The sequence below is a fragment of the Cydia fagiglandana genome, chromosome 7, assembly GCF_963556715.1.
Source record: "Cydia fagiglandana chromosome 7, ilCydFagi1.1, whole genome shotgun sequence".
Classification (NCBI taxonomy): Eukaryota; Metazoa; Arthropoda; class Insecta; order Lepidoptera; family Tortricidae; genus Cydia; species Cydia fagiglandana.
In genome coordinates, this window is record NC_085938.1 from 6669464 (window position 1) to 6686141 (window position 16678).

Below are 16678 nucleotides of genomic sequence, written 5' to 3' on the forward strand. Positions count from 1 at the left end.
TTGAATATCATTTTAATATGAAAAGTTTATTTTACTTTGTTATTTTACTTCTTTTTTGTTTTATTACTTCCTACAAGACCAGCCTCATACCAACCCTAATGCAATAGTGCGTTATTTTGAATTCGTTTGCCTTTGCAAACAAGCTAACTTTTTTAGCTTTTCACACTTGAACATTGGCGCCCTCTACACAGACGCCAGAATAAACGCTGCCGCCGGTTCCCGGTTCGTTCGCCGCCCGCCATTGCGATAACGCTCGCAGTAAACAACTGTGTAAGTAATTTTATTCGCGCTTTTTTCCTGTGATTTACTGTTTTATTTTATTTTATTTCTAATTCTTGGTTCAATATCTACGTAAAATAATACTGTGCTTCTTTAGTTCGTTGGTAGAAAACATCGTCATTTATTCAATCTAAGTGGACTCCATTATACGAAGATGTAATGGCTTCGTACGCTTGGTATCGTTGAAAACTGTTTTCGTGTTTGACCTCTAAAGATAACTAATTACATGCGGTTTTGTGGTGAAATTAATGTATTATTCTCTATTTTCATTTTGTTTCATAAGATTTACCGCCTAAAAAAGTAAATACGCTCGAAATTGTGTTGGCGTCGTCTCTCGAGTTTTCTGACCTGTAACTGAATATTGACTTTTTAGTCTTTTGTTTCTTCGAAGTGAGTTAAGTTAAACTGCAGTTATTGTCAAAATTAATCTTATATTATTTAATATTGGCGATGTACGCCTTATGTTTGTGATATTATATTTATCTTTGAGAATAATTTTTAATCAATATCCCTCTATGTACTGTGTAGTGTTAGCAACGCATTCACGAAATGGAGCCTATCCCGCTCAATATTAAATAAACTGTTTCATAAATGAGTCTTTTCAAACTTAGGAATAAAGATGTGAAACATAATGTATTTTTAATTTAATGTATTTTTAATAAGATTTTTAAAATTTGTATTTATTGTTATAAAATGTTACATGTTTTTATTTCAGATTTGCCTGTAGAGGTGTAATTTATTTTACACAAAATGTCTGATGATGGTTCAACCGCTGTGGAGAAGAAGGGCCGTGGCAGACCTAAAGCCAATGGAACACAAGCTGTAAGTTTCATATCAGCCGAAAAAAGCAATGTTTGATTTCATTCTAAAAATTGTTTATATAATTATAATTTGTTTATTTTATTTCAGGAGGCCAAAGCAGATACAAAGAAAAGAGGTAGACCACCAGCGGCTACAAAAGCTAAGGAGTCAACAAAGTCCTCTGATGATGAACAAGCGCCGGTAGCGAAACGAGGGCGCGGCAGGCCCAAGGGATCTAAGAAAAAGGCGGCAGCTCCTAAGGCTAAGGTACACTTCCTGCTAATTTGGTTTCTATAGGATTGATATGATTATGATGGTGTTAGAACTAAAAAATGTAATGTTGCATGCAGGGTGGCAGTGGAGAGGGCCGAGGGCGAGGTCGGCCGCGCAAGGACGCGCCGCCGCCGCGAAAGGACGCCGCCTCCACTGAGGAGGAGCAGGATGATGAAGATGAGGATGAGGGCTCCGACCAGTAAATACTTTGATTCTTGACACTACTACACTACACTCGTTCTTAGTGTAATTTGTTCTTCAATATAAGGTGTAATGTGTCGGTCGGGATTCATTCATTGTGTTGTAGACGGTTGACTCACTGCAAATTTCTGCTAACATAGGGATATCTCGACGGCATTGAACTCTTGGAGTCCTGTCTACTCAGAGTTTAGTCATGTCCGAAAAAACATTATTGTTTACATTGTATGATAAAATTGATAAAAATCTCCCTATAAAATGTTGTTGTAACATTGAATTTCTTCAACACAAAATTAGTTGAATGAAATAAAATTCTACTCTGACATGGGTAAAGTTTGGGCTGACGACTCTCCCTAGAAACGTACAACTTTAAGATATAATTTGTAAGATCCATTTTGTAGATTTATTGTAATAGGTATTGCGTAATCTGATTTATGATAAGAAAAATTAAAATCATATGACTTTGTAGATTAATTCATTTGACTTCAGAGTCAAGTATTATTTTCTGTAATAAATATTTTCATTTTGATTTATTTTTATTTTTTCCCTGATTTTATTATTGTACACCTGGAAATAGTTATTTAATGGAATATTTTTGGAATAATAATATTTGTGGTATTTGTGTCGCTGTTACACGAAGTTAGAGTATCATGTAAGTAGTGGTATGAGTAGAGCTGTTTTGTATTGTCTTTATTTTGTATTCGGAGCAGACTGAAAAACAAGTTTTTAGTCTTTATTGAGTGTATGTGCGTGAATGTACAATTTTAGAACAAAATATAAATAAATCTATGAAACCCCTTGTGCATTTACATATTTTATTGATATTAGCGTTTCATCTAATTATTTATATTTCAATTCAACCTTTTGGAGACTTCTAAAAGATTAATATTTTAGTGACCAGTACCTAATATGAAAGGCAAATCTAAACCATGAGCAGTTTTCCTGAACATATACCAATTAGTTTTGCTCCTGAGCGGTTTAGTGGCCTACCACGAAAACATGAAAATTCATCTGCCTCTATCACTCTTGCTTGCATGCATAGGTCTCTAGCAAAATTAGCAAAGAATGAAAGTGGGCCCCCGAGAGTAGTGAACCTGCTACATTTTCCCTCTGCGCATCGCCTAGTAACATCTTAGTAGAGTACTCGAAACGGAAATCGCACCGCGAATATCGAAGTTTGCACATTGCGGGCATCTATCTCTTTTACTTCAATTAGAGTGGCGGAGAATGATGCCCTCTGACGTCACAACAAAATTAGCAGGGCTATAACCGCGAAAATCGAAGTTCGCGAATTGCAGGAATTTTTCTCTATCACTCTAATTACGCCTTCATTGGAGTGAAGGAGAAAGATCCCCGCAATTTCCGAATTTCGGTTTTCGCGGTAGCCCCTCAGACTGTTCCAATCAGCAATTTTAGTGATTCTTGGAATATTGTTGGTAACAGACTACCGCACCGCACCGTGACTGGTACGCCGCACCTATAAGTGAGAGTGAGAAATATAAATAGATATCAAATTGTGTACGTAGAATTAAAGATTATTGTATTTATTTAGGTATCATATTTTGATTTATATGAGTAAAAAACAAGGCCCCTACCTTTATTGTTCTATTTGACGGCGCAGCAATTAGTATCATTTCTCTCTCCTCGCTTTTTTAAAATGCCATTTGTCAAAAAAGGACAACTATACTGTTGACAAGATGGACTTCAAATCCAAGTGGCCCCTTTTTAGGCGACCCGGGTTGTGCATGTGTGCGTAAAAACGTATATGTGTGCTCTTTTAGGGATGTGAAAAGTCGATTTTAATCATGTTATATATCGATAAACGCTACACAGCGGAACGAAATAGCGATTAATTGAAGCTTCAATATCTTCGTTAAACATAAACATAATTGAAATGCTAATGGATAATGAATATATTATAATGTAATAAAATAATTCAATTATTGAGGACCACATATTTTAATAGGTATTTATGTATTTTAATTAAATATCTGAACTTTCCCTTGGTTCTCTCCTGGGGCGTGACTACAAAATTGTGAACCACAATAAAGAAAAAAAGCGTTTTTGTTCATTTTAGGTATAGTTAAACCTTTGAAGTAAAATTAAAATTGCAAGAAATGTCGGTAGTTTATCGATATGACTTTATCGACATGGCTAGAGCAAAGTGGGTCGCTTTGTTAATCGTACACTAAACAAAAAGTGGTCCCACTGACAGCTCGCTTGGAAGGCATCTGTATATATTCTTATATCTATGGTAAAAAATGAACTCAACTCCACAATGGATTGGAACGCAGCTAGGACTCCACAGATAAAGAAATGCAATACCTCTCGTACACAATTTGATTTATTTTCGTTTCTTAAGTTGGTACTAGAAGTATACTAAATGAATGGACTAGATAAAATGAATATAAAATACGTATGTGCATGAACTTGGCAAAAGTTGACGGCTCATGAACCGTCGTACTTAAATATTTTGTTTTATAAGGGGGCAAAGTTGTTGTTTCCTCGTCCTAATTGCTAATGTTGATTCCTGAGCAAACGAAAGATTGCAAAATTGAACCACGAGCATAGCACGTATTTTAAAAAGTTGAACCTTTCTTGATCACTGCGAGGGTTTTAAGGCAAGGCTTCGTGGTTAAACAAATTTAACGACCGAGTGAAATACAAAATACTACACCACACCAACCCAAGAAAAAACCCAACCGTAAAACTTGACAAATTAAATCCAAATGAACGCAATTAAACATTTTTCATTCATAATCATCACTTAAATGTCAATTCTACCAGCCAACATTAGGAAACGTCTCATATATTACATCTAATTTACCACTTTTATGGTCATCAGTTGAATAATAAAGTGAGCCTTTACGAGCTGGCGTGGTGAAAACTTTGTTATTATATCCATTCATTAATATATAATGATAATTGGATTGACAAATTGTATTGTAACATCTGTAGTCTGACAAATCTTTTAACACATTCAGTGCCAGCGCGAGCTACTGTGCTACGAGTACATTCATTTTTGGCCAACCTAACAGTCCTTAATAGAGTATACGAATCTTCTCGCTGACTGACTACACACAACAATAGTTTACGTTATCTGTATACTTATGCGTGCCTTGTCGTCGTGAAGTGAACTCGTGAAGTTTGTTTCCGTCCGTTGAGAAATATTTGGTGAAATATACGTACCATGCAGTCATGTAACGATTTCTCAGTAACTTTTTATAAATTTTAATATGATGCATTTCGATTTACAATTACGCAAAGTGTGATCACAATAGCGGTGTCGTTTACAGGAGTGCCTTGGAAAAGTTTTACAACGAATTCTAAAGTTGTTCAAGTGTTGTTGTTCTGTTGTAACTGTTTTATAATGTGTGATTAAGGCTTCTAAGTGTTTTGATAAGAAGAGGATTGTTGCAATTCAAAGGTTGGTAATGTTGTTTACAGCATGATTCGTTGTAGCATGCTACTCTAAACTAAAGCAGGTTTCGTGCACAAATGACGTAAAATGTTGTAGTACTCCAATGTTTTGTATTGTCTGTTGAACTTCAGCATATTTATTGCAAATTTCGTTTTATACTCGAGAACATAAGTTCTTATGTGACAAAAAGAATACCCTATCAACTTCGATTTAAAGTTTGTACATCTAAAAATTTTGTTGTTTTGCATGCAATTAGTGTTCACAACAATTTTGTATACAACGATTTTGCTGGAGGGTGCTTGCTAGACAGCAGACTGACAGCAAAGACTCATTCAAGAGGGTAGAATCATTCACTGAAATGCTTTTAATCAGGTAGTCCAGGTAGGTGTAAATTACAAACTCAAATGAATAATACCACATTATTTTATTTATGCACTATAATAATACCCCTTGAGACTGAGCACTTGAAAGATCATTTTATGACAAAAAGCATAATTATAGCGTTCCGTTCTATATCAAAATGAGTTTAGAATTTAACCTTGTAAGACCCAAGTCAATTTTTGCGCTTTTGAATTTGGAACTTTCTTTTATTTCTGTAAGAGTTAAAAACTCGAATTTAATTTGTACTTGTACAAGTACGTGGGGACTTACAACTTAAATGGAATTACTTTGGTGTTTAAAATTTGGCACATGTATGTTTATGTGAAAACAGAGAAAACAGAAAAAACCGAATACAAGATGGAGAGATGAGCTACGAAATTTCGATAGATACTGGTGGAGAACAGCACAGAATAGGAAGGAATGGAAAAACTGGGGGAGGCCTTTTCTGCACATGCAGCATGCAAATGCAAATAAATTGAAAAACAATAAAAGTTAAAAAATAATAATTTAATAAATAAATGTAATAACAATGAAAGTGTAAAAATAACAAAAACGCATGAAATAAAGGCTATTACCATTACTATGTTTATGTGAAACAATTTGATAATCATGTGAAAAGATTTAAGTTACTAGGTGTAACATAGTTGCTCACAGATGTAGTGCATTTATTATTTTCCATTGTGTTTTCATAGAAACATATGAATATGTCTTGCTATTTCAGTCAGACTCGGTACACACATATATGGCACTCTAGTTAATAATGTAAAACATGGAAGATAATATGATTAGTTAAAATTTTCCACAGTCCAAATTGCCCCCCTGCACCTTAAAGTTAGGCTTGAAGCTGAAGAGTTTCTTTCGTACATGTGTGCTTAGATCACAAATACTGAATTCCGGTAAGGGCATTTATTTGTGTTTTCTATGTATATCTATCTATCTAGCCCCTTTGTTCTGAGTTAGAGTAATATCTCTAAGCTCAGTGTGCCGCTTGGCAAAGGCCTCTAGCTCTTTCCATTGAGGTCTGTCGTGGGTCACTTTCTCCCATCTTGTTCGAGGTCTCCTCTGGCTCCGTGTACAGCCTCTTGGGTACCAATCTGTTACAATCTTACTCCATTTTTCCTGCCTGTTTATGTATATTATATTTCTATGTATATAAGTGTATTTATCTATATAGTATGTATATCATCACCTAGCACCCATATACTGGAATCAGTTATGTATCGCTGCCATACATGACCCAAAAAATTTTTATTAAGCTATGAGCTTCATCACATCTGCTATTTGAGTAATTCTAAGCATTTCTAGCCTGAAGTGGGGGGGAGGGTGGGGTACAAAGACGGCCGCCACCCGTCATCTTTAAAAAAAATCTATTCTGATCCTGGTGGGTACTAGGGCAAGTTTGGTATCATTTTCGTATAAACCAAAGACGTAGAATTCATTGCTGATATTTGTTTTTTTCAGTTTCATAGTAATTTTACAAGAAAAACGTAAAAAGGTGAAAAATTTGGTTGGAGATTTTTGCTACGCGGAGCCGAAACTACAAAAGATAGAAAGTTGAAATTTGCACACTAGATTACATTTATAAAGTGTACAAGAGATAAGAAGCGATTTTGAGAAATTCAACCCCTAAGGGGGTTAAAAAGGGGATGGAAGTTTGTATGGGGTTCAAGTTTTATTTTAAGCTAGGAATTTGAAACTTCGTAAAACGATATATTATTAAAATACAAGAAAACTAATTTCAGCGTTTTTGAAAATTCATCCCCTAAGGTGGTGAAAAAGGGGTTGAAAGTTTGTATGGATATCAAAAAATTTTTCGAACGCGGGACTTGAATCTTTGTATTTGGGGATATTATTAAAAGACAGGAAAAGTAATTTCAGCGTTTTGTAAAATTCATCCCCTCCCTAACAGGGTTAAAAAGGGGTTGAAAGTTTGAATCCATTACAAATCCGAGTAGACACACATTTCTTGTTGCCTCCCAGGCTTGAAATGCTTAGAATTACTCAAGGAACATATGTGATGAAGCTCATAGCTTAATAAAAAATTTTTGGGTCAACTTTATAACTGCTTCCGCTAATAGTACAAGCTTTGCTTATACTTCGTTTTTTTTAGCATTAGAAATTAGGTAAACAATCTTGATGTGTCTTTTAATTGAAAAACACATTTTAAAAATAAGTTACGGCAAATACGTAACAATTATGAATCTAATACGATCATTTATATTCTCCTGCTTTCAGAAGTAATAGTCTTTGATTTTTAAAAAGCGTTTTTAAATTAAAAGACATGCCAAAATCGCTTACCTTCTTGCAAGTTCTTTCTAATGCTAAAAAAAACGAACTATAGTTTGGGGCTAGGTTGATCTGTGTAACATGTCCCCTAATATTTATTTATTTATACTTAAAACTACTACCATATATTAATTACCAATTTTTTAAGTATCTGTTCTTATCACAAATGCAACTATTGATAACAATGTACATGCAGGACATATTAAAAAAATTGCTACAAATTTTTAAGGTATGAAGTTCCTTAACATCTCTGAACGAGAGTTCATTCTCGTGATAGAGCTGAAAAATAGTACAGTGAAGGCCTAATAATAAGATTAAGTAAGCTTCAATACAATTTAGTATATAATAGTTTCAAAGTAGTTATCATGTTAGAGTCAACTGCAAAATGTAGAGTTTAAAGTTCAAATGTTATCAGTCTCTGACTATTTATTAGTTACCTATGGACAGTGTTCACACACTTTTTCATTCTGATAAAATAGTATAAATTAATTAACTTTTATCAATTATCATATTATATTATCATTCTATTTGTTTTCTGCCTGTATGAAATATTTGTTTCAGCCGGGCTAGCACATGATTGGCGCGACAGTATCATGTGCTCAATCATGTGCTAGGCCTACTGGATCTCCTCCTTTAGGCTTCCACATGGTATAATAATATACTCTCTTCCCGTCTTTTCGTGGTCACGTGACTGACACAAGCCTACGTAATCTTGCGACAGCGCTGTATGATGATATGCGATAGCGCTATATATAGCGGCCATGTTATTGTGACGTAAGCTTGTGTCACTCTGGGAAGAGAAGACCATGTTTTATTAGACTATGGGCTTCCAGAAGCCGCAAGTTCACATTAGTTGTATTTGCACAAATAGGGCTCTTGAGATTATTTTTCATTTCATACTGAGACTAGACTACCACCACCACTAGCTTTTCGGTGAAGGAAAACATCGTGAGGAAACCTGCATACTTACATCTGCGAAGAAATTCAAAGGTGTATGCGTACGTGTACGCATTGGGCTAGCGTGGGAACTTATAGCCCAAGCCCTCTCGCGCATGAGAGGAGGCCTGTGCTCAGCAGTGGGACGTATTTAGGCTGAAATGATGATGATGATGACTGAGACTAGAAATGCATTAAGAACATAATTATTTGGACATATACATACAACTTACGGGCTGTTTTCGAGGACCGACTGACCCTCATCTTATTCTCATCATCATCATCTCAGCCATAAGACGTCCACTGCTGAACATAGGCCTCCCCCTCCTCCATTAATATTATGGCAATAAAGTCTTCGTCATATATTTATTTATATTGGTTTTGATGATATTGATATGTTACCTTGTACACTGTCCCTGCGACGATAATGCACTGTCTTTGGTCTATAAGGCTCCTCGGTTTGTGTCCAACTTCCGTTTGGTTTTCGCGGGAGCGATAAATTAGCCGCTAGGCTAGGGTCTAGTCCGGCAAGAGGTTAAGTCAAAGGTCATGTCACAGATAAATGGCCCTGAAGTACCTACATTTACACATACCTACTTCCACCAGTTCCACCTGCCTGCCTTTGCACGCGAATTGCCGAGGCGAGTACTTTGTTTTAACACAACTCGACCTTTTTCACCTTATTCACAAGAAATAGAGGTGATAACATCTATGATATCAAATGAAATGAAAGGAATATTGATTGAGTGTACCTACATTCTTTCCAAATTGGGAAGTGCTTATTTTTTCTAACTACATAAGCTTTTATCTATCTATCTAATTTCACTTGCTGTTTCAATGTTTGTAATTGAATCTTGCAAATTAAATAATAGTCTGGCCTGTTTCCGATTCCCCTGAAAATTGCTTTAAGGCAAGCTGATCTAATGATGGAGATCAGTGGCCGTTGGAACTTTGTACTGTAGAGAAATAACGCCATTAACTATAGTTCGTTTCTTTTTAGCATTAGAAATGAGGTAAACAATCTTGATGTGTCTATTAATTGAAAAACACATTTTAAAAATAAGTTACGACAAATATGTAACAATTAAGAATCTAATACGATCATTTATATTCTTCTGCTTTTATAAGTAATAGATACTGATTTTTAAAAAGCGTTTTTCAATTAAAAGACATGTCAAGATCGCTTACCTTCTTTCAAGTTATTTCTAATGCTAAAAAAAAACGAACTATATCCATGCGTAAACGTGTTACCGAAGTGAAATGCGTTCTCATTCACATCACATCATGGGATTAATGGTCATGTGTAGGATATAGGGACGCGAACGATAAGCTTTCGTTTTTTTATCGCGTTTATTCAACCCCCTCTCCCTATAGTTGGATGGAGAAGAAGGGAACCTACTTCCGTCAACATTCCTACACAATTATCGTCGAACATACCTATTACCTATATTGCGCTTAAGTTTCACCATGAAAAGATGTTTATGTCATATTTGAAACAGCTTGTAAATTTCCATTGTTATTTGCTGTGCTTTTTCTAATGTACTCACGAAGATAGCGAGACGAGAGCAAACGGTACCAGTCAGGATTGTCATCAGACGTCACGGTGGTGCATTCGTCGCGACCGTTGCGCTGCAGGGCCTGATATCCATCGCACCGGGCGCAAGCGAACGCTCGCCTCAGCCAACTAGTGTAAAAGTTACCTTGAGATCCAGCATGCTTGAGATATTTCATTTACTGGTTCGCGAACGAAAGCCGAACGTTTGGTAACCGATGGTATTAGCAGCCAAGGAAGTAGCGCTTCGCTGAACCACTGAGCCTCGCGGCGTGATCTTGTTTCTTCGCGGAAACTGCGAAATTGCATCATATTAGTTAATAATGACAAAGACAAGATTCAGATTCACGCAGGGATGCCATGATCTCTTTGCATTTCGCTCGCAGTCGTAAAGTCAATGTTTATGATAGATGCAATTGTCAACCGAAATATCTGTGCGACCTGCTTGAAACAGAAAGTCGGACCACCATACAATCCGTACATGCTCCGTTTTCAACAGGACGACACAAAACGCGTCATAGGCTAATCAAATTCAATAACTGTTTGAAAATGACTAAGCAGACATCCTGATTAGTCAATTCAATAGGTCTTACCAGTTGGGCGCCCAATTTCGAGTAGTTAATTCATGGCTCCAAGGTCAAAATGAATACCTATTCGGATTTAAACATTGATATAGCTACCTCCACACAAAATAAGTACCTTCTCAGCCAAACCCTTATAACCATAGTGGTACATATTGCCTGAAATAGATGCAAGCACATAAAAACAAACAAGCTCTGGATATAAAGCTGCTTAAACTTTGCAGCCAATAACAGTACGTTTGCTAAGTACTCATTCAACACAATACATGCATTTTACCTCCTAACGCCAGTACTTGGTCGTCGGAATATCAAAATCGTGACACGTGCCATGCCTATGCGTATTATGGGCTTATTCTTCGGCCCGAGGCGGGGCTACGGGCTTTACATTCTAATTAGGCTGTTATGGGCATTATCCTCACCTATGTCGATGTTTTATCGTGTCACGGCTACTGCTTGAGTTGTCATTGGCTCTGATCCACTAAAACAAATTGAATACATAATATAAAGCTGTCAAACCATTTTTGTCAGTAGAAAAGAGCAGCAAATTAAAAAAATGTAGGCGCGAGGGGTTGTCGTCTCAAAGAAAATATGAATTTCGCTTCTTTTTTTTATTATTATGAATGGGCTTACTCATGGCCACAGACTAGCCGAGGCGTAGACGTGGCCTACGATGGAGCGAGCTCGCCCATCTTCTTTTCACAAAGTTGCTTCTTTTTACAAAGTTGTTTAACCGGCTATATTTCTAATTTAGGAATTTAAAAGCACCCAAAGATCCAATGTTCCTTCATAATCAATCGCGTTATAATATATCTTTCTACCTTCTGTTCACTTCATTCATCGACACTTTGCCGAGTCGAAGAACTATCGACGGTAACTTTTTATAGTTTCTTTTAAATAACTTATAAAATATTTTGATCAAAAATCTGCTGCATTCCTATTAGGCTACCTCATATCTAAATTAGTACCTAGCATGTATATTTACAGATTATGGATAGTTGAGTGATAAATATGATATGCAAGTTTTAATGGTAATTTTATAAGGACAAACCTTTAATCAGGATTCTTCATAACGGCAACTTCATTCATCGAATAATTACCACAACCGAACTAAGCAAATATGTCCATTATTATTATGAAACTTGTGATTATTTCTAAATACGATTGACGACTCAAAATTAGGTGTTATTATAATAAACAATGACAAATGAAATTAGATGACACAGTTGAGTTTGACACAAGCAAACATAAATGAAATGATCATTATGATCAAGTTGTCTACTACAAGAGTTACAAGAACAAAGGTTTTATAATGAGGCCCAATAGGCATTGTCACCGGCACTGCCAATGATGACAACTTTTTTATCTCTCGAATTTGCAATACTCGGCGTTCTGGGGTACTCGGGTCGTTGCCTCAGTGAGTCACTTGTGCAGGCAGTGATTCAATATTATAGTGATTGCGAGCAGCCTCGCAGGTACCAATTTTTATGGTGCGGTCGCCTATCGGTGCCTCTTGTAAGTACGGCTAGATCCCTGTCCGATGAAAGCATGGAGAAAGCTATTGTGTAAATGTGCCGCTTAAGTTTTAAATACTGCATATGCGACCTTCTTTGTGCGACTGCGCATTCTTGACGCAATTCTCGCTGTCAGATGTTGACGAAACGAAAGCTATGGTTTTGTCATAATCATAATAGTTATGTCGCACATACTCATACTACTCTTTGTATCCTACGCTTGAGAACTTGCTAATATCGTGATGTTAAAAGAATTGATAACATTGGTTTACTTTACCCAAATATCTCAATGTTGATGTGATGATTTTAGAACGAATGTAAACTACAAACAGACCCTTTCAATGTAAAACATTTGCTAAGCTAGTTGATAAGAAGCAGATATAGATAAAAGCCGAGGTATTGTCTAAATATATCACAAATTATCTACCTTGATGACTCATAAGTCTTAACATAAAGATACTTGGGTACTTACATACTTGGTAAGGAGTTGTGGCTAATCCTTCAGTTTACCTTGTTTTATATTATTATGTGCATAACAATAATTATAAATATGTAAAAGCATTAGAAGATATTATTTACTTTGCTTAATTTTCTTCTACATTATAAATTATAGCCACTTACAATAATCGTTGTAAGTACATTGAACAAGTCACGTTAAATAATCCCAATTGGGACAATGTAACAATGTACAATAATCGTTGTAAGTACATTGAACAAGTCACGTTAAATAATCCCAATTGGGACAATGTAACAATGTAAGTGTCTAGATGAGGATTATTGCAGCGCCACTTTGTAGGTACAATTAGTAATATAGGTTCTCTTGTTGCAGATAGCATGGCGTAGTTAAAGACAACGCCAATTGCTGTCTGACGGCGTGTCGATATTCTTTCTAACGTAAGTAAAACTACAAGAAATTTCATAACCACTTATTCCACTTGACTATATTGCTGCAAGCGTGTGCTTCTGATATCTTCATAACCAACTTTCCTTGGCGTTTCTAAGTACACATAACATCACTAAACGCTTTTAATTGTAAAGGGCATGTTATGGCCATAAGCATTGGTTAACAGAAGTGCGGTAAAGTAGCGGTAGTGGGTCAAGCCCCGAGCGTTGGCCTATGTCCTGAATTTTTAAGTATTCTATTAAGGCGCCGCATGTACCTGCCTCTACGAGCTTTTCTCTTGGATGATTGCGTCTTTTTACTTTCTCACGCCGTTTTCTCTGTACACACAAGGGCTCGCTCAATCATAGGAGTGCTCGCGGCCAAGCACCTTTCCTTAGGTTTCTATCTGTTAGACTTAGTGCTGCAATCAACGTCTTGCAGTTGCTTTTGATGTCTACAAGGTGCTTCCTTGTTTATAGATTTTTGAGTCTTTTCACGGCAATAAATATTAAACATGTGACAAAACTATTTTCTTTGCGATACTAGAGATCGTTAAGGTAACCATGTGGGTTAAAGCAGCAGTCAAGCTTCTGAGATAAACATATTAAAGTAATCGCTAGCTAAACTTTCACGTTAGCCTCCCGCAGTAAGTGGCATATTTTACTATAACCAGTTTTTAAAGTACCGCGTTCAGCGCTATCATTATCACGGGCTGGACTTTGAAAGCTGTGCGCTGGCTACTTCTACGGGATGTTGTTGCGTCAGTTTAAATCTCATGTTTCCTTTAAAATTTTATGCTTTGTAATTGGAAGAATACAATTATGTAAGAACTTTTTGGTTTCGTGATCTATGCTTGACAATACTAGGTATTCTTTGATTGCCTTGCCTACAAATTTTTCATGATTTTATGGTATTTGGGATCAGCCGATTTGTCAACATTGTCAACTTGAGAATAAATATTAGGTGCTTGAATACTATTTTTATCGACAGATTACATATATTAGTATAAATAAACAAATTTATGCCCCATCCCATATATTTATGAAAGCCATGAGAGATCTTGCTTTATGGTTAACGATACAGATTAACTTCCATAATACAGAAGAGAGAATAGTCATAGTTTAAAGCTGAATAGGTCATTGTACTGGTTGGCCGGAGGAGCTCAGCCTGGTCAGCGGATGCGGTGTCAGGTTGCTTTCGCACCGCAACTGTACCCACCGCGAATACAAGCTCATGAAAATAACATGTATTCCAGAGATATTTCAAAATGAAATTAATGAAACTTTACTTTAAAAATGTTTTTTAAACATAAAGTACATTCAAGATAAACATACTAGAGGTTACCTTTTTGTTTAGCGACATCCGACCTTGCAACTAGGTCTTAGGATTTGACCCGTTTCAGGGTAGTCAGGGTCTTTTCCTTCACAGAAGAGTGACATTAAATGTTTATTTCGTACTAAGTTCTGAGAAACTTATTGTTACGAGCCGCTACTTCTGAATTGAAAACCTCACGCACATACCTACCGCTCGGCTGTAGACGCTACCGCTACAGTATTCTTATTATACGAATGCCTTTTGGCAGTAAGTCCGCCATTTGTACATAAATGTATATCTTTGTACAATAAAGTTTAAATAAATAAATATCTGAATACATGTAAACTTACTTATATCGCACGAATAAATACATGAATTAATGTTAATTCATGTATTTATTCGTATGTATGTACATAGCGCTGATCTCAAACTCGACCTGTGTTAAAGCAAACGCTTTTAGATACATACCCCCTCATTAAACTTTTATAGAAATTGATTAGTTCGGTAGGGGTCATCCATTAATTACGTCACACGAATTTCTAGGTTTTTTGACCCCTCCCCCCTCCTTGTCACACTTGGTCACATTTGGCAAACCCCTCCCCCCTAGTGTGACGTCACATTTTTTTCTACGAAATCGCCAAATCGAAGTAAGTATTATTAATATTTTATCAAAATATTTTTGACGATATATATATTAGTAATTTTATAACCCAAAACTGCTAAGGAAAGAAAATTAAACGAATAAAAACGATTATCGTTTTAAAAACTTGTTATTTAAATGTGACGTCACAAAGCTTGTGTCTCCCCCCTCCCCCATGTCACAATATGTCACATTTTCTTGACCCCCTCCCTCCCCCTAAACGTGTGATGTAATTAATGGATGACCCCGTACTTCGATAGAACAAAGGTATGTACTTACGTTGTACCAGACATTGTCGTAAATTCGGCACTGACTGGTTTCACTTACGGGAGTTCAATAATAAAATAAATCTTGTTTTATTTATCGTTATTTATAAAAGTTAATTTAGGTATACATATAAGTACATCTGCATATATATGTATGTATCTGCTAGTCAGTAAAATTTAAGATTTTCCATACTTTATACCACAGCCTTAGGCGGTTTCAGACTAGCGTATTTTTCTTCGATCGTTTTCGGCAGTACGAGCCACGAGCATACACGCGCGTAACATTTCCCTACATTGCTTCAATTCGTTATCATATTATAGAAATTAATTGGTAATAAGTATCCTAAAGGTAACAAGTATTGCAGACAACTGCAATTGCTAAAGAAAATATTCTTTTCTATTTTGGAGTATCTAAGACTTGATAGAGCGTTATTTTATCAGGCTATAGTTTAATTACAGTCACGTTATGTGGGCACGAGTAGGGCATGAATGGGGGCGGCCGGCATCGCAGCGAGTCAGCAAGCCGATTGCCACTAATTCAATTAGACTGCAAGTGGAACGGTGCACCTACCACCTGCTAAAGCCCATTTTCCTACGCAAGGACGTTGGAAATCTATGTGCCTATCTAATGTAAACACTTAATATATAAACATTGGCCAATATTTTCATTAAGATTGATCATATTTGAATAAAAAATAAATATTCGTCCAATTCGGGATCAGTTGTCACTTGTCCCCAAATTTATATAATCTACAAATTATTTTCTTGGTATAATCACTCGATATATGTAATTATTTGTCCAACTTCTTATTTCATGAATAAAACGATGGGTAAAAAATACAACATCGGTATAATATGGATTAGCGTCCCTAAACTTTATCTGTTGCGCCGCGCCGGGCCTTTCTGGTTTCATTTATTCTATTCTTAAACAATACAATCATTGTGTCAGAAATCACATTAAATACATTTTATAAAACAACAATAAACCATTAATACTAATACTAAATAACAATTATAAATACCTTATGTTAGGACCTTATGGTGTTTGAATTGAATAGATAACTGTCCCCCGTCTTCTTACTGGTTCTTTTCTTTTTGTTGACGACAACCTATTATCTAGGTTTCAACTATATTACTCCTTATATTTCTGTAAGGATAGCGTTACAGCAAATATCCATATGACTAGTAGTAGAGAACTATTCAATTCAATGATTTTAATGACAAGTTGACAACTTAATAATCCAATCATGTTAGTTTTTACAGAATTTACAAGCTATACTAATGCTAATAATAAATTCGTAAAAGTGATTTAGTCCTCTGACTATGTAACCTGTCAAAAAGTTTACAAAAGACATT

The 16678-nt window shown here is 35.9% G+C and overlaps 2 protein-coding genes across 2 annotated transcripts in view; both read left to right on the forward strand.

Moving 5' to 3' along the window:
- The first annotated feature begins 123 nt into the window (after positions 1–123).
- On the forward strand, positions 124–2080 carry LOC134665789 (high mobility group protein HMG-I/HMG-Y). Its single transcript, XM_063522773.1, has 4 exons — positions 124–270; positions 995–1101; positions 1189–1347; positions 1431–2080. The coding sequence occupies exons 2-4, from the start codon at positions 1030–1032 to the stop codon at positions 1554–1556; spliced, it is 357 nt and encodes a 118-aa protein (XP_063378843.1). The 5' UTR covers positions 124–270; positions 995–1029; the 3' UTR covers positions 1557–2080.
- A 2579-nt stretch (positions 2081–4659) lies between these two features.
- Positions 4660–16678, forward strand: part of LOC134666186 (uncharacterized) — a 129806-nt gene continuing 117787 nt past the window's right edge. The window contains exons 1-2 of the mRNA XM_063523337.1: positions 4660–4978; positions 13049–13113. The gene's annotated coding sequence lies outside the window, so the exon portion shown is untranslated. The remainder of the gene's footprint in view (positions 4979–13048; positions 13114–16678) is intronic.